This window comes from Lynx rufus, unplaced genomic scaffold (genome assembly GCF_022079265.1).
Source record: "Lynx rufus isolate CCGP_SWC_20201006 ecotype Redwood Valley unplaced genomic scaffold, mLynRuf1.p SCAF_4, whole genome shotgun sequence".
NCBI classification, from domain to species: Eukaryota; Metazoa; Chordata; class Mammalia; order Carnivora; family Felidae; genus Lynx; species Lynx rufus.
Window position 1 is genome coordinate 147,940,652 of NW_025814856.1, and position 23,848 is coordinate 147,964,499.

Sequence of the window (23,848 nt, forward strand, 5' to 3'; positions counted from 1 at the left end):
GTTGTTGTTGATTTGTTCATTTGTTTTTTAGATTCCTCATGTAAATGAAATCATATGGTGTTTGTCTTTCTCTGACTTTATTTCACTTAGCATAATACCCTCTAGGTCCACCCATGTTGTTGCAAATGGCAAGATTTAATTCTTTTATATATGTATATACCACATCTTCTTTACTCCTCATTTATCAATGGACACTTGAATTGCTTCCATTTCTTGGATGTTGCAAATAATGCTGCAATAAACATAGGGATACATCTTTTTTTTTTTTTAAAGCTTATTCATTTATTTTGAGAAAGAGAGAGAGAGAGAAAGAGAGAGAGAGAGAGAGAGCGGGGGAGGGGCAGAGAGAGAGGGAGAGAGAGAATCCCAAGCAGGCTCCACAGTGTCAAGCATAGACTCTGACATGGGGATCTATACCATGAACCATGAGATCATGACCTGAGTCTAAATCAAGTTGAATGCTTAACCAAGGCCATCCAGGTGCCCCAGTTTTCATTTTTTTTTAAAGTAAGCTCTATACCCAATATGGGGCTTTAACTCACAACCCCAAGATCAAGAGTCACATGCTCTCCTGACTGAGCCAGCCAGGCACCCAATCTTCTCAAATTAGTGTTTTCATTTTTCTTGGGTATATACCCAGTAGTGGAATTACTGGATCATATGTTATTTCTATTTTTAATTTTCTGAGGAACCTCCATACCGTTTCCCACAGTGGTTGCACCAATTTACATTCCCACCAACAGTGCAAGAGGGTTCCCTTTTTTCCACATCCTTGCCAACACCTGTTATTTCTTATTTCTTTGATACAAGACAGGCCTTTGTGTGCCTGGCACTTTCTTACTATAGCTTAACTATTAGCTTAACTATTACCTTCTTAGAGAAGTTTCCTTTACTATCCAATCTAAATATTACTCCAGTGTAGTCTTTTCTTAGCACTCAAAACACACAGACTAAAATTATCTAGTTGACTTATTTATTATATGTCACCATACCAGAATGTAAGCTCCACGAAAGCGGGGCCCTTGTCTGGCTTGTTTATCCCTGTCTCTCTTGCACCTAGACAAAACCTGGCACATCACAGCCTCTTGATAAATTTTCTTTTTTTCAGGAAAAGATAGTGAATAGTGACAAACCAAATACAATCAGTTACTTTCTCTGGTAAGTATTTACTACGAGAAGCATACTGAGAAGGCATCAGAAGAGTAAAAGATGATTGCTTTTAAGGGATGACGAGATGACAGGTCACTGGAGCTGCTGATCTCTGAATAATAATGATCCATTATCCAGTTCCCCATAAAGTGAGAATATGTCCCAATCTTTGAAGTGTGGGGGCACTTGAGGGACGAAGCAGCAGTTGAAGTTTCCAGGCCTTCCCCCTGTATCCTTTTGATGAACTCCATCACCTAAGGCAACGCCCCAAACGCAGAGGAGGGTATAAAGATAGATCTCCAAGAGATCTGAGCTACTAGCAGACTCCTGCAGATTTTGAAATTTCTTTAGTCTTCTATTTTATCTTAACATTTACATACATCTTGGGTTCAGTATCATAATATATCCATATTTATGTTAACATATGAATACTTTAAATTATTCCACCGCTTGTAAAGTCTTTGCTGCAAGGAAGCCAAGCTATCCTGGATCTTTACATTCTCCATGGCAATAGCACCTCAGGGATACATGTTTGCCGTCTGAGAAGTTCCCACATTCTCTTTCCTTTGCAGCCCAAGTTCTCCTTTAGCATAATTTATTTGTTTATCAATAAATATTTACTGAGCATCTACTATGTACTAGACCCAACAGGCCTGGGGATGTAACTCTGAACAAGATATGCACAATTCCTACCTGCATGAGAGTTATTGTTTAGGGGAGAAAGAACAGGGGAAAAAAAAAAAGAGTAAATTAAAATGTATTGTGGTAGCTGCTAAGATAACGAAGGAAAATCAGGGTGCCAACAGAAATATAGAAACTGGCACCTAACCTCAAAACTGGTGATGAGGAGTGGTGCCTACGTGGCTCAGTTGGTTAAGCATTCTGACTCTTGGTTTCAGCTCAGGTCATGATCTCACAATTAGTGAGTTCGAGCCCCATGTTGGGCTCTGTGCTGATAGCTCAGAGCCTGCTTGGGATTCCTTCTCTCTCCCCCTCTCTTTGCCCCTCCCCCGCTCACTCTCTCTCTCTCTCTCTCTCAAAATAAATAAATAAACTTAAAAAAAAAAAACACAACTGGTGACGAGGAATGATTTTCCAGAATGAAATAATCTGAAAAGTGAACAAGAGTTAGCCAGGTAAAGAATGGTGGAGTGCTCCTGGCTTGGCTTAGGCTGAGCTCTGGAGGCCTGAGAGAGCACAGAACTCAAACGAGCCAATTCAGTGTTAGTTTAGTGTGGCAGGAGAAAAGCTTGCAATGGATAAAGAAGAGAGAGGGCTGGAGAGGTAATCGAGGCAGGACATGAGAGGGCGCTGCTAAGGGATTTCCATATTACTTAAATGGAATAGAAAGTCACTGAAAGTCATCTCAGGAAGAACTGGCTTATACCTATTTTTTATTATTAATTTTTTTTTTTTTTTTTTTACTGTTTGTTTATTCTTGAGAGAGAGTGGGGAAGGGGCAGAGAGAGAAGGAGACAGAATCCGAAGCAGGCTCCAGGCTCGGAACCGTCAGCGCAGAGCCCGACGTGGGGCTTAAACCCATGAACTGTGTGATCATGACCTGAGCTGAAGTCAAGACGCTGAGCCGACTGAGCCCCCCAGGTGCCCCTCGATTTTTTAAAAGCATCCTCCAGAAACCGCAGCTCTGTATCTGGGAAAGAACAAAGACCCTACTTACATTAGGGTAAGAGGTGTAATTGGCAAACCCAGCACCCCGAACTAACAGAACTGAGACACCATCTGAATCTTCTCCCCTCACCAGCCTCTCTCCTCCCAAAGTTCACACTAAGCCTCTTCGGGGCTAACCTCTGCCCTCTGCCCCTGACTCTGGACTCCCAGCTCCAGTCACTGGGGTCACGGCATGATTCCCTCAGGGAACAAATACTTTTCCAACCTGCCGCCACACCCAAGGCGCGTGTGATTTTTAGACGTTAACCAATTGTGGCCTTCTCTTGGGCATTCTTGACCTGATGTGCTAGCGAAGGCCACTATCAAGTTTTGCCCAATGGAAAGAGGGAGCCAGGGAAAGATGTGAGGAGGTTTGGGGCAGCTTAGTGATTAGTGAGGGGGAAGAGAATACAATTATTGAGGTTTTCAACTCCCTTGGTCATTCGCTGAGAAACTCTTTGCCTGAGTTTTTCCATGGGTCAGGCGGAGACGAAGCTACGAAGCTACGGTCAAGGCTCTCAGGGATAGAGCTTTTAGGGCTTTTCTAGGGAGTGCCGAGCACTTGGGTAACCGCAGGGGCTAAGCCAGGGACTAAGCCTGCATAACCCTCGACAAACCGGTACCTGCTGGGAGCATTATCTACAGCTGCCAGATATTTGCAGCGAATGTTCCTTTTTTTTTTTTTTTTTTTGATAAGAAGCTGGCACGCCGCCCGTGTGGCATCGAGAGCACAAGGACTGCATATTCCCTCTCGGCTCTTTTTCTTACAACGCCGCCCGTCTCTAGCTCTTTCTGAACTTTGGGGCTAAGTTTTTGTCAGGGCTACCCGCGGGCGGACTTAACGACTGGAAACGAACCAAACCAAACCAAAACGATGACACACGGCTTCCCTACTCCTTAAGGTTTTTTTTTTTTTTTTTTTTTTCCGGTCGGGGGGTGAATGTCATTACCGAGCAAGCCGAGCGCCCGGGCTGGGGTGAGAGGGCTCGCCACGAATGTTTACAAGCACATAGCCACCGGCACACGGCACAGGCTGAGAGGACGCGCGAGCATTTCCTTTTCCTGTCTCCATGTGACTCGGGAACGCGGGGCAAGACATTTAAAACCAGGACCAGGGCAGAGGGAGAGGGTGTTAGCTCTTCCGCGCCAGCTCCCTTCAGTGCCGCTGCCTTGTAGGATTTGTAAACGGGAGAGGGCAGCGGCTTCCAAAGTCGCTGCAGCGTCCCTTCTCCAAGTTCGTCCTCTCGGTTTCCCTTCCCGGCTCCTAAACCACAATTTCTTTCTTTTCATAACATTCTTGGCTTTTTCCTTACCTCGGCTTGTAAGAAAAGTCCTTTGCGCCACTCCCCTCCGAGCTCCACAGGAAAGCCCTCAGGTGCTCACAGTCCAGTCTCAGTTTTGGTCAGTCATTAAGGAGTCTTAGCAGGTGGAAACTCTAGGAGAGAACCGAGGACACGCGCGCGCCTCAGCCCTCTACGCGGGGGGCAAATTCCGGGCCCGGAGCGTGGACGGCCTGGCGCGCCGCGGCCCCTTTAAGAGCAGGCCACGCCCCTCCCCTCCTCCCGGCGCGGCCGGCGGTCGGTGGCGGCCGCTACGGTGCTGACAAGATGGCGGCTGGCGGGGCTGTCGCTGCGGCGCCGGAGTGCCGGCTTCTGCCCTACGCGCTACACAAGTGGAGCTCCTTCTCCTCTACTTACCTTCCCGAGTAAGTGCCGAGCCTTGGGCTCGTGTTGCCCTGCTCTTCGGCATTAGCACGGCGGGGCCAGGGGGGCAGTGGAGGGCAGCCGAGCCGAGAGGCCCAGGCGGGGCCTGCTGAGGGGGACGCTTGGCCTCCCGAGTCTCAGTCCAGCCGCGGAGAGCTTTGCCCTCCCCACCCCCCTGTCTCAGGGAGGGGCTAGGGTCGGGAGAGCGAGGTCCGGGGGGGAAGGGGCGACGTGTACCCCGCGCGGATCCGGAGCGCGTAGGACAACGGGGAACCCGGTCATGTTTTGCCCGGGATTTGGGGGTTGAGGGAGGCTTGGGGGGCGGCTGGCTCAGGGAATTGGGGCAGGAACCGGAGCTTTCGGGGTCCCGACGGGTAGCAAACGGGTGAAGGAGTCTATGGTCGTCGGAGCTGGCCGGAGACGGGGGACGGCTCAGCCGATTGCTGCCGGGACAAAGTGTAAAGCTGAGAAGAGGAGTGATTGTTCCTGGGGGAGGGGGGGGGGTTCATTAAAAGTCGTTAAGCTCCAGAAGAGTGGTAAAAGTCACGGAAGGCTGAAAAGTTGTGGGATCCGTGTGAATCCTTGCAAGTGGGGAGGGTTTGTAGGATTTGCCGAGGGTTGTCCTTTCTGGCTGGTGTTTCTGAAAAAGGTAGGGAGTGGGCTGGGACATTACAGAAGAGTTCCATTATGTTATGGCTCGGAACATGGATTTGTACAAATACAGACCAACTTCCCAGCCCAGAAACTCAAATATAGACATAAAAGTCTGGACTTTTAATCAGTTTGACTTCCAGCACTGGCTTGGTCTGGGTCGCCGATTCGGGGTTGAAAAGAGTTCCATTGCATTACTACTTGTGTATTTTTTGGTAGCAAATTCCTTCTGAAATGCTGAAAGTACTGTCGTACAGTATTTACTTATCTTTAGCTTATCTTCGAGAGAAGGGACATGTAAGTCCAATTTTACATGCAGATGGAGAAACTGGCTTAGTAAAGTTTGAAGATCTGTGTGCAGACGGGGAAGAAAAGTACTAGCTGTCCCCTGGAACATCATTTCACGAGTCCAAGAATGCTTTTATGGACAAAACAAGTCACAAATAATTTATCGTTTATGTTACTGGACAAAAGTAGATCTGTGAAGCATACTCAGAGTTTTTTTTCATCTGTATTTTAAAAACTCTTAACATTTTCTTAACGTTGATTTCAGTCAAGAATCTGCAAATGGGTCTGTGACTTAGAAGAATGTAACGCTCTTAACTCCCATTCACCAGGTCAAGGGTTGGCAGTCAGGCCTTCAGTAGGATTTGCTTCAGTGAAGGGTGCCAAGTGACTTGTGGCCAGATCTGGCCTGTGTGGCCTATTGATGGCTACTGCGTGGCTGTGTCCCTGATTGATGTTGGACTCCCAGCTTTTCATTTGAGAATGAGCCAGGTAAACAGCCCTCAGCTGGAGTTGAAATGTGGCCCTTGGTGCTTGACTTCTGATTTTTTGAGGCTAACAAAGTCTTGAATCTGAAGAAAATTAGCATTTTTCTCTGCTCCAGCTTAGGAACACAGGCAGTAAGGAATTGGGGTGGCATCGTTTGATTTAATAACTTCAGAGAAGTTTTTTAAAAACAGAAATTTTCCTGGTCTTGAATTAGGCTACTTCCAGGATTTTACTCCTTAAGTTTGTGATATAGGGGCAGGACTTGCATATCACAAGTCCCTTCAGAGTTCTGAATAAAAAAGGAAGAGTACAGTTCACGCAGGAAATGGTTTAGGGGGATGGCAACTTTACTCTGACTTACGCCTCATTATCCTTGCCAAAGATTTGAACCGGATAGAATACTAGTTGTGGTTAAAAGGCAGCTGTTTGAAATTGTGGAGAAATCTGTTGTTATAATTCTCTCAAATATGTTCATATATTAGTACTTAATGCATATTTAATTTTCAGACGCTTTCATTTACAATGTCTTATTTAATCCTTAACGATATTCTGCTGTTTTATGCAGAACAGTTTTTATTTTAAAGCACTAATCTATTAAAATACAGTAATTGGAGCTTTTTTCTTTGACTATTATAATTTGACTATTATGGAGTTTGAGTTTGAGAATTTTGTGTCTGCTGAATTGGTGTGGGCCATGCCTAAATTGTAAAACTCTTTTGGTACTGAGCAATTAGCAAGTAAGGATGGTATAGCTTTGTATAATATGAAGTGTAAGAAAGAGAATTGACCTCCTTTACCTTTGCCCTAAAATTCTCTTTAACAGCAGTTGCTGTATCTTTATTGGCAGTGACCGTCATGTTAGGTATGTCCTAAAAACGTCTAATTTTAAGTAAAGCCATTTGTTGTAGACAGTAGACAAACAATATTTGGGTGGCAAACATTTACTGATTACAAGTCATAGACCTAGACATTTGGAGGGGAGAATAATAAAACAATAATAACAATGGGAAACACTGAAACTGTGTGCCTTCCATAAGCTAGGCTCCCTTATGAACACTTTAAATGTATTCACTCATTTAATTCTCACACAGCTGTATGAAGAATTTACATTTTCCAGATGAGGAACCAGACATGGAGAAGTTAAAATTTGCCTCAGGTCACACAGCTAGCTGAGGTCATGATTTGAACCTAGTCAGTCTCGATTCAGGTTCCATAGCCTTAATAGTGCTGTTCTGCTTGTGCCCAAAGGTAGAGACAGGAATTCAAAGATTGGAAAGAGTTCTTATATTAAAGGCACTTAAAGTTTTGTTGTGTAAAAACATGTGAAGTCATTAAAAAAAAAAAAAGGAAAAGTTCAGATATCTGTTTTCTTCCTAAGGAATTAGAATTTTTTTTCCTTCTCCTAAAGGCAGAAAAAAAGCACATTTTTTCCTTATAACCCTTTTAGATTTATTAAGACCTTAAAAATATTAAAGCAGATCTAGTTATACATGTACATTTTTATTTTGAAACTAACGAAGTGGCCTTTTGTTTTGCAAAGCTCTTAAATTTGCCATAGTTTACATTTTTCTGAAATTTATATTTGGATATTAAGAGAAATACATTTTAATAATTTTTAGATTTACATGAGAGTTTATATTTAAGAATATTTTATAAATTGCTAATCTCTATACTCAAATGTTTCTTTTTAAAAATAATTGAATTTTTTTTTTTTTATTTTGAGAGAGAGAGCAAGGAGGGGAGAGTCAGAGAGAGAGAGGGAGAGAGAGAATCCTGAGCAGGCTTCGTGCTGTCAGCACAGAGTCTAACGCAGGGCTCAATTTCATGAACTATGAGATCATGACCTGAGCTGAAAGCAAGAGTTGGACGCCTAACCGACTGAACCGCCCAGGCGCCCCATATACTCAACTGTTTCTTGATGTAGCTAACCAATAGTGATAATAATTGCACTTTATTGAGCACTTATTATATACAAGATGATTTTTCTACATAGTTTTACTTAATCCTTAGAACAAACCAGCAAGATGAATTTTGTTATTTTTGCAGGTGAGGAAACTGAGGTCCATACAGGTTAGGTAACTTGCCATGTTGAACATAATAGTTTTCAAAAGGTTTAGCAAGTTCTCTGACTTAAAAGTTATTGCACGTGCTTCTTTCTGGTAACAACTACTTATTAAGTACCTTCTATTCTTTGGGCACTATGCTTAGCACTTAGTGTGTCTTTTTTGATTTAGTCTTCACAAACACTTTACAGTAAATATTATTCTGTGTTACAGAATAGGGAAACTGAAGTTCAGACAGGTAAACTAACTTGTCCAAGTCCAAGAGTTGAAAGGATAGGAGATAGTATTCTGATCTTGGGCCTTCTGACTTCTGTTACCAAAGCTGCTTCAATACTTTGCAGGACTATAGTACATTCACAATTGTGAATACAATTAAGAAGTGCTGTGCTATAGGTTAGAGAAAGAGAACAATAGTTAGCTATATTTTCTCTTGACCTTTAAGGCTTTAATGTATTAATATAAAAACTGGGAGGACCTTTAAAAGTTTTTTTATACATTAGGTAATTTCATTGATATGGAATTATTCTGGTTTACATGTTATTGAAAGACTTGAATAGCTTAAGTAGTAAAATTTGATACATTTTAAGTGTGGTCACCTTTTTTTCCTATTAGTCTTCTTTATTAATATCAAATAATTAAAGATCATTGTGCATAATGAACTTGAGAATCTGTTACAATCCCATAGTCTCCTGCAAACCCACAAATGTAAATCACTAGTTTGGAGGTATTCCACTTCCTGGAGACTGGAAACTGTCATGTTCTTCCTTTCTCTCCTTTCCCTTTCCCTAAACCGAAATTAGACACTGGCCTGGCTTAGGAACTTTATTGGCCACTGAAAGTTCTGATATTTTCAGTCTGATAATCTTAGAACTTTGGAAAAATAAAGATAAGCCAGGATAGAAGAAAGGAACCTGAGGTGGATGAAGGACTAGAGACTGAAAGGATCCTGGAACTGGATCTTTGTGACTTTTAGAAAGTTAATGATTCTTCTCTGAGCATCATCAGTTTCCTTTTATGTAGAAATAGTTTTTATTTTGATCAAATTCTAAGGAGGTTTTATATTGTTATTTTTTTCCAGGTAGGTAGTTGTCTCTATCATTTGCATTAACTTCTAGGTAAGTATAGTAGGTTTTGAATAAATTATTTTGGAGCCTGATACAGGGACTTTGTGATATTTCACATGTAGATAAGATACGTTTCAGCTGTTTGTGGCGATCTGACTGCTATATTTCAGTCGTTCAAAAATCATCCTTGGGGAGTGGCTGGCTGGTTCACTTGGTGGAGCGTGTGACTGTTGATCTCGGGGTTGTGAGTTCCAGCTTTGGGTGTAGAGATTACTTAACAATAAAATCTTAAATTATCTTTGGAAATATGAGAGATTTCTAGATTTTAATTTTAGAGATGTTGATATTAATACCTCAGAGTGGCTCTTTGTATTTACTTTGGTTTTTGGCACCTCATGAATCTGTAGCATGAGTGTTTCATCAGTTCTGAAAAAAATTTTGATATTCTTCAAATATTGTTTCTGCCCCATTCTTTTTCTCCTTCCCTCTGTGACTCCAGTGTAATCTATATTCTACTTTTTGTCATGTTCTCTATGTCTCTAATGCTTTTCCTTGTCTTTTCTATCTTTTTTTTTGGGGGGGGGTCTCCTTATTCCATTCTGGATAGGTTTTCCTTGCCTGTGTTCCTGTTTACCAATTCTCTATTCAGCTTTGTCCAGTTTGCTTTTAACCCCATCTATATTTCTTGATTTCAGCTATAATATTTTTAGTGCTAGAATTTTTTTTTAAATGTTTATTTTTGAGAGAGAGCGAGAAAAAGAGAGAAAGCTGCTCTTGCTCACATGAGTTGAGGAGGGGCAGAGAGAGAGTGAGACAGAGAATCTGAAGCAGGCTCCGGGCTGTCAGTGCAAAGCCTGACATGGAACTTGATCCCACAAACTATGAGATCGTGACCCTAGCTAAAGTTGGACCCTCAACTGACTGAGCCACCCAGGTGCCACAGTGTTAGAATTTTTATTTGATTCTCTCTTTCTCTCTTAATAGAGTCTCTTTTTTTTTTGGTGAAAATATCCATATTGTCACCTATTTTCTTGAACATATCAATCAAGTTATTTAAAGTCTATGTCTGAAGACTCTAATATCTGGATCACCTGTACATTGATTTCTGTTTTTTTTTCCCTTTTTGGTTAAGTATCTTGTTTGATAATATACTAATTATTATTATATGTAACTATATATAGTCCTATGTTATATGTTATATAATTATTGTTACTACTATCATCACCACCATTTTGGGGGGTAATTTTTGGTTAAATACCAGACATTACAGAATTTTAGATACAGGTACAAATTACAGTTGTGTACCTAATGATATATTTCTCTAGAGGAGATTCACCTGTCTTATGGCAGGCAGGTGGAATAGAGGCACATCGCCTCAATTGGACCTCCAGTCAAGAACTGAACAGACTTGGGTGCCTCAGTGGCTCAGTCGGTTAAGCGTCGACTTCGGCTTGGGTCATGATCTCACCGCTCGTGGGTTTGGGCCCCACGTCAGGCTCCGTGCTGACAGTGCGGGGCCTGAAGCCCACTTTGAGTTCTGTGTTTCCCTCTCTCTCCACCCCTCCCCCACGCATGCTCTGTCTCTCTCTCTCTCTCTCAAAAATAAACATTAAAATTTAAAAAAATAAAATAAAAAGAATGCGCTTGAAGCTGGGTTTTTGGTTTTGTAAACCTCTAGTTTGCCTAACTTTGGTAGTCCTCCCAACTGAGAGACTGGTTGTTTCTAAGGCCTCTTCTGCTTGTCTCTGCAGCAGCGTGAGAATCCTAAAAGCTCCTCTTTGCTTTTCAGTTGCTTTCTGTGGACTTTTTAGCCTCTGCTCTGTGTATACAGTTCAAGACTTGACAGGTGCCTCAAGGGGGAAATCAGTACACAGGGTCTGGCTTGTTCTTGTGTGCCTCTTTTCACTATGGGATCTTGACCTGTTCTTTTAGTTGCTGTCCTTTCCCAGCTCCTTTCCCTGTGCCGTTAAAGAAATAGGAGGAATGCCCTGTGTAGAATGTGACGTTCCCTTTAATGAATTCTGTGGGATCTCAAGTCCTAGGTGCCTCAGAAAGTGTCTGATACCTTAAGAATGTTTTTTCTATTTTGTACAGCTCTTCTAGTTTTAAGAGGGAATGTTGATCTGCTACAGGCTATTATTCTGTTATATCCAGAAGGAGAAATCTTTCTGTGTTTAGTTCTTATGGAATAGATTGTTGTATCTTGTAGGCTTATGAATTCCTCATGATTCTTTTAATGTATTAACTTAACTTTTGAGCTCCAGAATTTTTTTGCCAAGTGTTCTCCTTCACTTTGCCTTTTGACATCTTAACTGCTTGTTCCTAATACCTGATGGGAAAAATTATGAAATATAAATAACATTATTTGTTAGCAGTTGTTTTAAGTTGTTTTTGACTAAGTTAAAATGAGATTTATTCTTGGTTTTGTTGGTGATGTGTAAGTCTTTTTTTGAGACTTAATTGTTCATGAAGTCCAGAAACTGAGTTTTTTTAATGTTTTGAGAGAGCACAAACAAGGGAGGGGCAGAGAGAGGAAGACAGAGGATCCAAAGTAGTCTCTGTGCTGACAGCAGTGAGCCCGATGTGGGGCTTGAACTCATCGAACCGTGAGATCATGACCTGAACTGGAGTTGGACATTCAACCGACTGAGCCACGCAGGTGCTCCCAGAAATTGAGAGTTTAATCTTTGTCATAAGCAAATAGTTATTTCCTTTCCTATAATGTACTTTTTGTATTATCTACCTTTTTATTAGAACTTTAATGACAAAAAACAACTTTCTTGAGAATCTTACATTTATGTGAAGACATTATTTAGAAGGAGGATACTATGGTCTAATGTAAATTTTTTGGTTTGTAAATATTGTTAGTATTTAATACTTTTTAAATATCCTTGTTACTTTAGTATGACTGTTATTTATTGTCATCACCTGTATATTTGTTCTTAAGGCATACTGTTTTGTATAAACAGAAATGCTAACTTATTTCAGGCATCCTTGGATAATGTCCCCTTTCCCCTTCCTCTCATTATCCCGTTTCTTCCCTTTTCCCTTTTGATTTAAGTAATTGGATCAGAAGAGCCTTAATCTAACTCCTACTTATTCTTCATCTGTCAGCTAAAATGTCACTTTCTCAGGAAACCCTGTCTCACCTCCATTCCCCCCAGTAAGTGTGGCACCCTTTCCTTTGCCCCAGCAGTTAAATGTTTTTATACAAATGTATACCTTTCTCATATATCACTTTATACAGTTTATAACTATGCATTTATTTTTGTGATTTCTTGATTAATAGCTATCCCCTTAACTTGACCACAGTATCATAGGGACTATGGACTTTTTTCCCCCTCATCATTGTAGGCCAGCATAATGTTTATTAAATGAATAAATGACTGAATTAACTAGGCATTTTGGCTACTTTTCTGTCTTTTTTTTTTCTAACTTTTTTAAAATGTGTATTTAGTTTTGAGAGAGAGAGAGGGAAAAAGGGAGCAGGGGAAGGACAGAGAGAAGGAGACACAGAATCTGAAGCAGGCTCCAGGCTCCGAGCTGTCAGCACAGAGCTCAACATGGAGCTCGAACCCATTAACTGTGAGATCATGACCTGAGCCGAAGTCGGATGCTTAACTGACTGAGCCACCCAGGCACCCCTACTTTTCTCTCTTTAATGCAATAAAAAAAATTTTTTTTTAAAGTTTATTTACTTTGAGAGTGAGCACAAGTGGGAGTGGAGCAGATACAAGGAGCGACAGAATCAGCTCACAGCCCCATGCAGGGCTTGAACTCATGAACCGTGAGATAGTGACCTGACTAGAGATCAAGAGTCAGACACCTAACTGACTGAGCCACCCAGGTGCCCCACTTTAATGCAGTTTTAATCTGGAGCTAGAGGGAGTCATATACTGGCTATGTTCGAAATCCCACATAATTAGTAATATTTAAATCCATGTTATGAATTTTCATGGTTCCCATAGCTTTTGACAATTTCTGAGAATATTTTAAGTGAAACTGGTTGAGTGAGAGATGTTATATTTGGAAGGACTTGAATAATAGAAAACTTCTTATCCTGGAGTTTTAAAAAGTTTGTATTAAGTTATTTATAATTCTTATAGTCAATATTTCTAATGAGACCTTGAGAACTTTAAAGCTGAGTTTATTACAACCAATAATGAAGCAACAGAAAGGGAAATCAAGGAATCAATCCCATTTACACTTGCATCAAAACTCATAAAATACCTAGGAATAAACCTAGACAAAGAGGTGAAAAATCTATACCCTGAAAACCATAAAAAGCTTATGAAAGAAATTGAAGACACAAAAAAATGGAAAAATATTTCATGCTTCTAGATTGGAAGAACAAATATTGTTAAAATGTCAATACTATCCAAAGCAATCTACATATTCAATGCAATCCCTATCAAAATAACATCAGCATTCCTCACTGAGCTAGAACAACAATCCTAAAATTTGTGTGGAACCAGGAAAGACCTTGAATAGCCAAAGCAATTCTGAAAAAGAAAACTAAAACTGGAGGCATCACAATCCCGGACTTCAAGCTGTATTACATAATTGTAATCATCAAGAGAGTATGGCACAAAAATATACACTTAGATCAGTGGAACAGAATAGAGAACCCAGAAATGGACCCACAAACATATGGCCAACTAATCTTTGACAAAACAGGAAAGAATATCCAATGGAATAAAGATAGTCCCTTTAGCAAATTGTGTTGGGAAAACTGGAGTGACATGCAGAAAAATGAACCTGGACTACTTTCTTACACCATTCACAAAAATAAACTCAAAATGGATGAAATACCTAGACGTAAGACAGGAAGCCATCAAAATCCTAGAGGAGAAAACAGGCATAAACCTCTTTGACCTTGGCCGCGCATCTTCTTACTCAACATGGCTCCAGAGGCAAGGGAAACAAAAGCAAAAGTGAACTATTGGGACCTCATCAAATTCTGCACGGTGAAAGAAACAATCAGCAAAAGTAAAAGGAAACCAGCATAATGGGAGAAGATATTTGCAAACAGCATATCAGATAAAGGAATAGTATCCAAAATCTATAAAGAACTTGTCAAACTCAACACCCAAAAAACAAATAATCCAGTGAAGAAATGGGCAAAAGACATGAATAGACAATTTTCCAAGGAAGGCATCCAGATGGCTAACACACACACGAAAAAATACTCAATATCACTCATCATCAGGGAAATACAAATTAAAACCACAGTGAGATACCACCTGACACCTGTCAGAATGACTAACATTAACAACTCAGGCAACAACAGATGTTGGCAAGGATGCAGAGAAAGAGGATCTCTTTTGCACTGCTGGTGGGAATGCAAGCTGGTGCGGCCACTCTGGAAAACAGTATGGAGGTTCCTCAAAAAGTTAAAAATAGAACTACCCTACAACCCAGCAGTTGCACTACTTGGTATGTATCCAAGGGATACAGGTGTGCTCTTTCCGAAGGGGCACATGCACCCCAATGTTTATAGCAGCACTATCAACAATAGCCAAAGTATGGAAAGAGCCCAAATGTCCATCGATAGATGAATGGATAAAGAAGATGTGGTGTATATATATACAATGGAATATATTTAGTTTTTGATTACTCGGCAGTCAAAAAGAACAAAATCTTGCCATTTGCAGCAACGTGGATGGAACTAGAGGGTATTGTGCTAAGCGAAATTAGTCAGAGAAAGACAAATATCATATGACTTCACTCATGTGGAATTTAAGATACAAAACAGATGAACATGATGGAAGGGAAGCAAAAATAATACAAAAATAGAGGGACAAAATATAAGAGACTCTTAAATATAGAGAACAAACGGAGGGTTGCTGGAGGGGTTGTGGGTGAGGGGATGGGCTCAATGGGTAAGGGGCATTAAGGAGGACCCTTGTTGGGATGAGCACTGGGTGTTATACATAGGGGATGAATCACTGAAATCTCCTGAAATCATTGTTGCACTATATGCTAACTTGGATGTAAATTAAAAAAAATAAATAAAATTTTTAAAAATTAATAAGAGGAAACGGTATGTGGGATATAAGGGAAGTTGGTGCTATCTTCACAATTTCTCTGTGAATCTAAAGATATTGTGAATTAAAAGGTTATTAAAAGCAAAAACTTGGGGTTTACTACAGAATTTGATTTGCCTAATAGTTTTTAATAGTTTTAGAGTATCTTATCTATATTTTGATTAATTTTAGGATGGTGTCATTTAATTCCTTGAATATAAGTATTTGTTGACTTTTTTTTATATAACAGTGTTTTTGGTTTGGAAGCTCACATTCCATACACTTTGACCATTTAAAGTGTATAATTTAATATCTTTTACTATGTTCACAGATATGTATGACTATTACTGTAGTCAATTTTAGAACATTTCTATAGTCTCAAAAAGAAAACTGTACTGTTAGCCATTAACTGCTTACTCTGCCATTTCTAGGCACTAAACTAATTTCTGTATCTATAGGTTTGCTTATTCCAGGCATTTCGTGTAAATGAAATCATATAATAATGTAGTCTTGCGATTGGTTTTTTTCACTTAGCATATTGTTTTTAAAGCTCATCCGTTTTGTAGCAAGTATCAGTACCTCATCCTTTTTATGGCTGATAATCTATTCTGTTTATACACCACATTTTGTTTATCCATCCATTAGTAGATGGACATTTGGGTTGCATATCAGTTTTTAGCTACTATGAATAATGCTGCCATAAACCTTTGTTTACAAGTTTTTGTATAGTATCTTTTTATTTCTTTTGGGTAAATGCCCAAGATTAGAATTTCTGGGTTATGGTAACCAGGTTTAACTGAGCGATTACCAGTAAACATAGGGGTGCATGTATCCCTTTGAATTAATGTTTTCATAATCTTTGAATGAATACCCAATAATGTGATTACTGGATTGTAGGGTAGATCTGTTTTGAATTTTTTGAGGAATGTTCATATTATTTTCCACAGTGGCTACACCAGTTTGCATTTCTACCAACAGAGCAGGAGTGTTCCTGTTTCACCGTATCCTTGTCAACACTTGTTTCTTGTGTTTTTGATTTTAGCCGTTCTGACAGGTGTAAGGTGATATCTCATTGTAGTTTTGATTTGCATTTCCTGATGATGAGTGATGGTGAGCCTTTTTTCATGTGTCTGTTGGCCATCTGGATGTCTTTAGAGAAATGTCTATTCTTGTCTTTCCATTTTTAAATTGGATTATTTGTTTTTGGGGTGTTGAGTTATATCAGTTCTTTATACATTTTGGGTACTAACCCTTTGTGGGATATGTCGTTTGCAAATATATTCTCACATTCAGCAGGTTGTCTTAGTTTTGTTGGATGTTTCCTTTGCTGTGCAGAAAGAAGCTTTTTATTTTCATGCAGTCTTAATACTTTATTTTTGCTTTTGTTTCCCTTGCCCCAGGATAGACATACTATGCCAGAGAAATTACTGCCTATGCTCTCTCCTAGGATTTTTATGGTTTCAGGTCTTACATTTAATCCATTTTGAAGTTTTGTTTGTTTGTTTTTTGAGAGAGAGAGAGAGAGCGAGCGAGCATGAGTCAGGAAGGGGCAGAGAGAGAGGGAGACAGAGGATACGAAGCAGGTTCCATGCTGTCAGTGCAGAGTCTGATGCTGGGCTTGATCTCACGAGATCATGACCTGAGCCAAAGTTGGATGCTTAACTGACTGAGCCACCCAGGCACCCCGTTTTGAGTTTATTTTTGTGTATGTTGTAAAAAAGTGGTTTGGTTTCATTCTTTTGCATGTAGCTGTCCAGTTTTCCTCACACCATTTGTTGAAGAGACTGTCTTTTTCCTATTGCATATTCTTGCCTCTATGTTGAAGATTAATGACTATGTAATTGTAGGTCAATTTCTGGGCTTTCTATTCTGTTCCTTTGATTATCTTCCTTTATTATTGTTTACAATATATGTTATGGATTGGCTCCATATCTTCATTTCTTAAGATACCTACCCAGCTGTCACAGTATGCATACATCGAGAAATACATATATACTTTTCTGAGCAGTTAGTGGTGGGGATGTGAGTTGAAAGTTGGTATGTTTTTTTTTCTTTTTTTTTTTTTAACGTTTTATTTTATTTTTGAGACAGAGAGAGAGTATGAACAGGGGAGGGGCAGAGAGAGAGGGAGACACAGAATCTGAAACAGGCTCCAGGCTCTGAGCTGTCAGCACAGAGCCCGACGCGAGGCTCGAGCTCACGGACCGTGAGATCATGACCTGAGCCGAAGTCGGACGCTTAACCGACCGAGCCACCCAGGCCCCCCTGGTATGTTTTTTTTCTAAAATTTATATGGTTTGCTTACATTTGAAATACTGAGTGGGAGATATTTATGAAACTTGTTTATGAAGTCTTTCTTTAAACAAATGGAGGCATAGATTTTAAAAGAGCTGAAAATAACTTTTATTGACAAAATGGTTTCTTACAGAACATAGAGGCAATTTCAGATAATTGGAAAATTCATACATCTAGGTCTGAAGGTTTAAGCTTTGACATCTATATAATGTCCATTTTGTATAATCTAAAATGCCACAGTAGGTGACAGGTTAAAGAAAAACTGGTTATTATTTATATGTTTTTTGCTGCATTGTGGTATTCAAATTGCTATTATGGCTTTTCACATTTTTGGCTGTCTTACCATAAGTTATTGGTGCCTGTTAACTCCTGGGTAATAGCCAGACCTATTTGAAGGTATAAGAGAAGAATCTTTGTTGGTGAGCTATCTATATACATACAGTAGCACAAATGATACATATTGAAGGTAACAAAAGCTAAGTTTAGATGTATGATAAAAGCAGTAAATGTTACAGAAATCAGAAGTGAAATTCAGGGGATGGAGCTGTTACTGTTGGCCAGGGCTTGAGGAGAGACTTCTTGGAAGAGGTAAATGAGCTGTGCCTGCCTTTGTGTACAGATATAACTTATTATCCTTCAAATTTGTTGAATGCAGCAATTTATCCTTACTCTCATGCATATTCAAGAACTTCTATTTGGGAAATTGTGTTAGCATTTGGAATTTGTCTGGTTACTGTAGTGTATCAGAACCAGGGAGGTGCTTGGAGATAGACTTTTGTCAAATAGTTGTGCTTTACAGGATGCTTGATGCAGGCTGGGTCATTGGTCAGAAACTTCTTCCTTAGATATTACATGTGTGTACTGGTATCCTTGCCCATATTTCTGTCCAAAGCCACCACTTTTTAATGTGTTAAGTAAGTCTTTTTATTTTTTGTTCAGATTTATTTCGTAGTTACAGTATTACGAAAGAGTTTACTTACTGAAGGTAGCTCAGCTAATAGTGTTCCCCTATTTGTCATCTTCCCCTTTCACATCTTCCCCCTTTTTTCTGTATTTGTCAGTGAACTCTTCTTTATTTATACTTCCTTTATGATTCTCTGTGTTAGGAGATATAAGCATGCATTTATTGCAGGTGCGTTTAGGAGACTATGAAAAAAATTAGTGTAATGAAAACAAAACTCTTTGAATGTTATCTCATTCTTTTAAGGACGTTAAGATAATTTGAATTTTTTATGGTACTCTAACCTGCTTTTCCAGGGTATTTAGGACAGTGCTTATTTTTATATTTATCTAAAATATAATGCATGGGGGCGCCTGGGTGGCTCAATCGGTTAAGTGTCCGACTTCAGCTCAGGTCACGATCTCATGGTCCGTGAGTTCGAGCCCCGCGTCAGGCTCTGTGCTGATGGCTCAGAGCCTGGAGCCTGCTTCCGATTCTGTGTCTCCCTCTCTCTCTGCCCCTCCCGTTCATGCTCTGTCTCTCTCTGTCTCAAAAATAAATAAAAACGTTAAAAAAAAATAAAATATAATGCATGGATTGCAAATTAATCCTCTAACAAATACACAATGATATTGATAGTGATGTGTTGCTCTGAGATTTACTGAGTTTAATAGAACAGTTTTTTTGGGCACCTGGTGGCTCAGTCGGTTGAGCGTCCAACTTTGGCTCAGGTCATGATCTCACAGTTCGTGAGTTTGAGCCCCACGTCAGTCTCTGTGCTGACAGATCAGAGCCTGTAGCCTGCCTTGGATTCTGTATCTCCCCCTCTCTCTGCTCCTTCCCTGCTCACATACTGTCTCTCTCTCTCAAAAATAAATAAAGATTTAAAAAAAATTAAAAAACAGTTCTTTGAGGTGTTCTTGAATTATGATGCGCTCTTAGGATGCCATTATAATATAAGCTCTAGAATATTTTTTAACTCTGGAGATAAAATGCTTCAGATATAAAGACATATTAAAAAAACACAGGGCAAAAAAACTCCCCATTTTTTTTTGTCACACACGCACACTCACATTTTATGCTTATGCATATGGAAAAACTGCAAGGACATTTACCAGAGTCTTAATAGTGATTATGCCTGGATTGTAGTAATTGGGTTTGTTTTATTTTTTTAATGCCTTTTCTTTGGGTGTTGCGCAAAGTTTCAAATTTTATTTCATTTTAGCAAATAAGTATTACTTTTAAACAAAAAGAAATAGAGGTTGTGTGTATGTATGATTTGTTTGATTATAAACACAAGTTACAAAGGGTCCTGTATCCCACGTTACGCTTTGAAATTTGATGTTTTGGAAAGTTAGGAGCCATCAAAGGATTTTAAGTAGAGAACTGATGTGAGTGAAGTCTGTGTTTTATAATTTAACAATTTAAACATTCTTAAAACCTGGCAGTTTTAATGTTTAGTAGCTAATTTGAACAGCAGTCTTCAGAGTGTGGTGTGCTCATCCCTGGGAGTACAGACTTTCCAGGGGGTACATAGGCACAAATCGTTCTAAGGGATTCAGTTTCCTGACTCTTCTTATTCTTGTGTATCCATTCTTAAAAATTGAACTGCCAGAGAACTTGCCTGTGGTTTAGGGCGTTGCTACTCAAAAGCATGATCAGTTCCATCTTATTCTAGCAGTGATATTCATCTATATACACATGAAATAATTGTTAACAAATTTGGCCTGTGTCTTTGAGAATCATTTCTAATAGCATTTTACTCGATATTTAATCATCTGTCAAATTTTGTAATATATTTACATTGTTTTGGTCAATAATGTACTTATAATATTGATAATAGTATCCAAGATAAATTTTTATTTTTTGTTTTTTATTTAAAAAAATTTTTTTTAACATTTATTCATTTTTGAAAGACAGAGAGAGACAGAGTGTGAATGGGGAAGGGGCAGAGAGGGAGACACAGAATTCGAAGCAGACTCTAGGCTCCAAGCTGTCAGCACAGAGCCCAATGCGGGGCTCGAACTCACAGACTGCAAGATCATGACCTGAGCTGGAGTCGGCTGCTTAACCGACTGAGCCACCCAGATGCCCCATCCAAGATAAATTTTTAAAATTATTTAGAAACTCATGTTAAAAAACAAAAAAAGCTTAATTTTAATTTACATCCTCTTTTTCCACAGAAGTCATAAAGACCCTCCAACATAAAAGAACATTACATTAGTTAAAATTCTGTGAGGTTGGGACCACCTGGGTGGCTCATCGGGTTAAGCATCCAACTCTTGATCTCATCTCAGCGTCGTGAGTTCAAGCTCTGCGTTGTGCTCCATGCACACAAAAAAATTCTGTGGGGGAAATTTATGGAAAAACAAGAATAATATAAATTTTAGACTATGTGGGAAGAGTCTATATGTTTTAAAAAATAGATGAGGGTATTTTTGTTCTATTGATATTTTTGAAAACAAATATCACAGCTTTATTAAAAATGACAATAGAGTACATTAGAATTGCAACTTCTGTAGTCATTGTAAGCTATGAAAAATTTTGTTTGCCAATTTAAAAATGGTGAGGATATGCATAGATTTTCACAATTATTTTAGGGAGTATTTGAGCAAAAAAGCTTGAGCACTGTTAATGTATAGCAGTAGAGCCTGGTCTTGTTTGCACATTCACATTACTTGGTGAGCTTTTAAAAGTCCTGATGCCTCCGGTTTGGAAAATCTATTCTTTTGGGCCCGGGTCCAAAATACTAGAGTTACCATGAAGCTCCCACAAAAATGATAATTTTTTTAATTGATAACTTTTTTACATTTATGTACAGACACATCTATTTTTTCTATAGTTACATAAATATAAAAAGATTTGAAATCTAGAACAAAAATAAAAAGATAAGGAAAATATTAGGGAAAAATTGAGATGTGAAAGCTACTCTTGATCCAGAAGGTCCATGTTCTCATTTTCATGTCACATGGCTTAATGTACAGATGATGCTTTTTGACCAGGATGCAGAATTTGGTAAGTGGGACATAGGTTGGATTTCAGCTTTTGCTCCTCAGTGGGATTTTCTTGTGCAAAGTACAACCAGTACAACAATATCTAGCAGCCCCATGACTTCTACCTAGTAGTAAATGGAGAAAGATGTCAGGAAAAATAGAGAAGGAAGAAATTTTTAAAAAAGAGGAAAATTTTGAGCCGAAGTAAGATTTATGTTATTAGTTTGAAAAGGCCTGCTAAATATCAAGACAGAAAAAAGTACCCACACGTAGTATACATTCTGATGTAGAAGGTTGGTGCTAGAGAAGTTAGTTACATCACTCGTGAGCTTTGGGGAAGCCACATACGCTGCGGGAGCAGGATGCTGGAGAAGCATCTGTACTGCAGGATGTAAGAGCTCGGCAAGTTCTGGGCAATCACACTTGAATGAGGAAACAGAAACCCCCCTTACTTCCTGAAGAGGAAGCAAAAACACCACTTCCTGAGATAACTCTCCTGCCTCCTCTACTGACAGAACTTAACATTGTGCCAGCTGGCAAAGGAAAAATACTAAAGAGCCCAAATTCATTTTAGAGAGTAGGCAAAAAGGTGAATTTAGAGGTGGGGGGGGGGTCAGTAAATCCATAGTTGACACACCTGTGCTTTAGCATTTGATGTGATCATTAGACTGTTTTATCAGCATCTCATTTATGTTTAAGCTGGTTAAGCCTACTTAGTATTTGAAGTTTTATTCTTTTGGATTACCTGATGATTCTCATTATCATTCAGTTGAATTAATATTGCTAGTAGGCTTTTGTATTTTCCATCCATTATAAAACAATAGGAGAGAAACAATGAAATGTCTTAAAAATTGCAAAAATGGGCCCTGAACTATAAAGATAGCAGAGCTTGGGAAACAAATGTTGCCTGGCAAGTGGGTCATGTTAGAATGTGGCGTGTTGGCTGGCACAGTAACTGTAAGTTTATCAGCTGATGAACATTGTGAATTTGATAAAGGAAAGGCTGAGAGCTCTCAGTATAGGATATGTAAATGTGAGTCGTCTGAAAAGTTGAATGAGAAAAGTTGATTATCTGTAATAAACTTGTTTTTAAAGTTATGTCATTAAACTGCTCACATTCCATATAATTAAAAAGTTAGAAAAGCACTTCAGATTTATTTTCTGTACTATAGTGATCTATAATGTGACTTGCCATATGACGTATCTTAATCTTTGAGGAGAGCATTAAAACCAAACAGCCCTGAGCCTTGTCCAGCTATTAATTACGTTATTAGTTCTGAATTTATTTGTGAATTTTACATGAATAGACAAGTAGAACTGAACTTTTAAAAGACTAGTATACAATTACAGTCTTATTAATCAGTGACACACTTTGAAAAGTTCATATGGGTATAGAGATGTTGGTAGAATTTTTACTCTGAAAGTGATACAAAAACAAGATACACAAATTTTATGGAGGGTGGTATCCATTGTGGTAATATTTGGTCTATAATGCTTTTGAATTTTTTAGTTTTAAGAGTAAATACATATTTTTAATATTTGTAGAGCCTCTGGAGTGTATCTGAGGAATAGAATTTGAAAAATACTGTGCCTTGGTCAAAGATACCTGTTACAGGGATAAGGGGAGAATTCCCATAAAATGAACAGATTTAGATTAATTAATATTGTTTTGACTATTCACCATTAGTACAATTTTTTTTTAATGTTTATTTATTTTTGAGAGAGGGAGAGACAGCACGGAAGCAAGGGAGGGGCAAAGAGAGAGGGAGACACAATCGGAAGCAGGCTTCAGGCTCTGAGCTGTCAGTGCAGAGCCCGACAGGGGGCTCGAACCCATCAACTGTGAGATCGTGACCTGAGCCGAAGTTGGATGCTCAACTGACTGAGCCACCCAGGTGCCCCAACCATTAGTACAATTTAAATTACTTCATTAATCTAGGAAAAAGTTAGATCTAATACAAAGGAAAAACATGAAAAAATCAAAACAGTATAGTCATAGAGGGAACACTGAACAAGGACAGCCGACTTGGGCTCTTATTTCAGTTCTGCCAGCAATTAGGAATTTGGTATCAGTTACTTAGTTTCTCCAGCCTTTTATTTATTTTCAGAGAAAATAAGAGGATTAGATACTTAAGGTTTTTTTGGCCCAGGAAAGGAAAGACTTGATATTACAGAACGGTTTTTTAAATAAGTGCCCTCCTCACACATAGAGTAACTTCAAACAAGCAAGCTAAATTATTGCCCAGCAAGATATTTTGAGAACTTGATTTAGTCAGAAGATGATAGTGATTGTTTCTGTAAAATTATTTTCATATAATGAAGCCTTTGAGGGTGCTTGGAAACCGTTTGGTATCTTAAATCTTTTTCCTCTGTGGATGTATTGTTATTTTGTGTGAGGTTTGAAGAATGTGCATATTAAACAGCAGTATACTTTTCCTAGATCATGTCTAACTTAAATGGTCTTTGCTTTAGGTAGAAAGGGGCAATTCTTAATTGTGAAATATGTTCTGAAGGGCCAATTG

The 23,848-nt window shown here is 39.1% G+C and overlaps 1 protein-coding gene across 1 annotated transcript in view; it reads left to right on the forward strand.

Annotated features, from left to right (window-relative positions):
- The first annotated feature begins 4,404 nt into the window (after positions 1 to 4,404).
- The window catches only part of MKLN1 (muskelin 1), a 186,907-nt gene continuing 167,463 nt past the window's right edge, over positions 4,405 to 23,848 (forward strand). Inside the window, exon 1 of the mRNA XM_047096606.1 lies at positions 4,405 to 4,522. Within this exon, the coding sequence (XP_046952562.1) occupies positions 4,425 to 4,522 (98 nt within the window). The 5' untranslated portion in view covers positions 4,405 to 4,424. The remainder of the gene's footprint in view (positions 4,523 to 23,848) is intronic.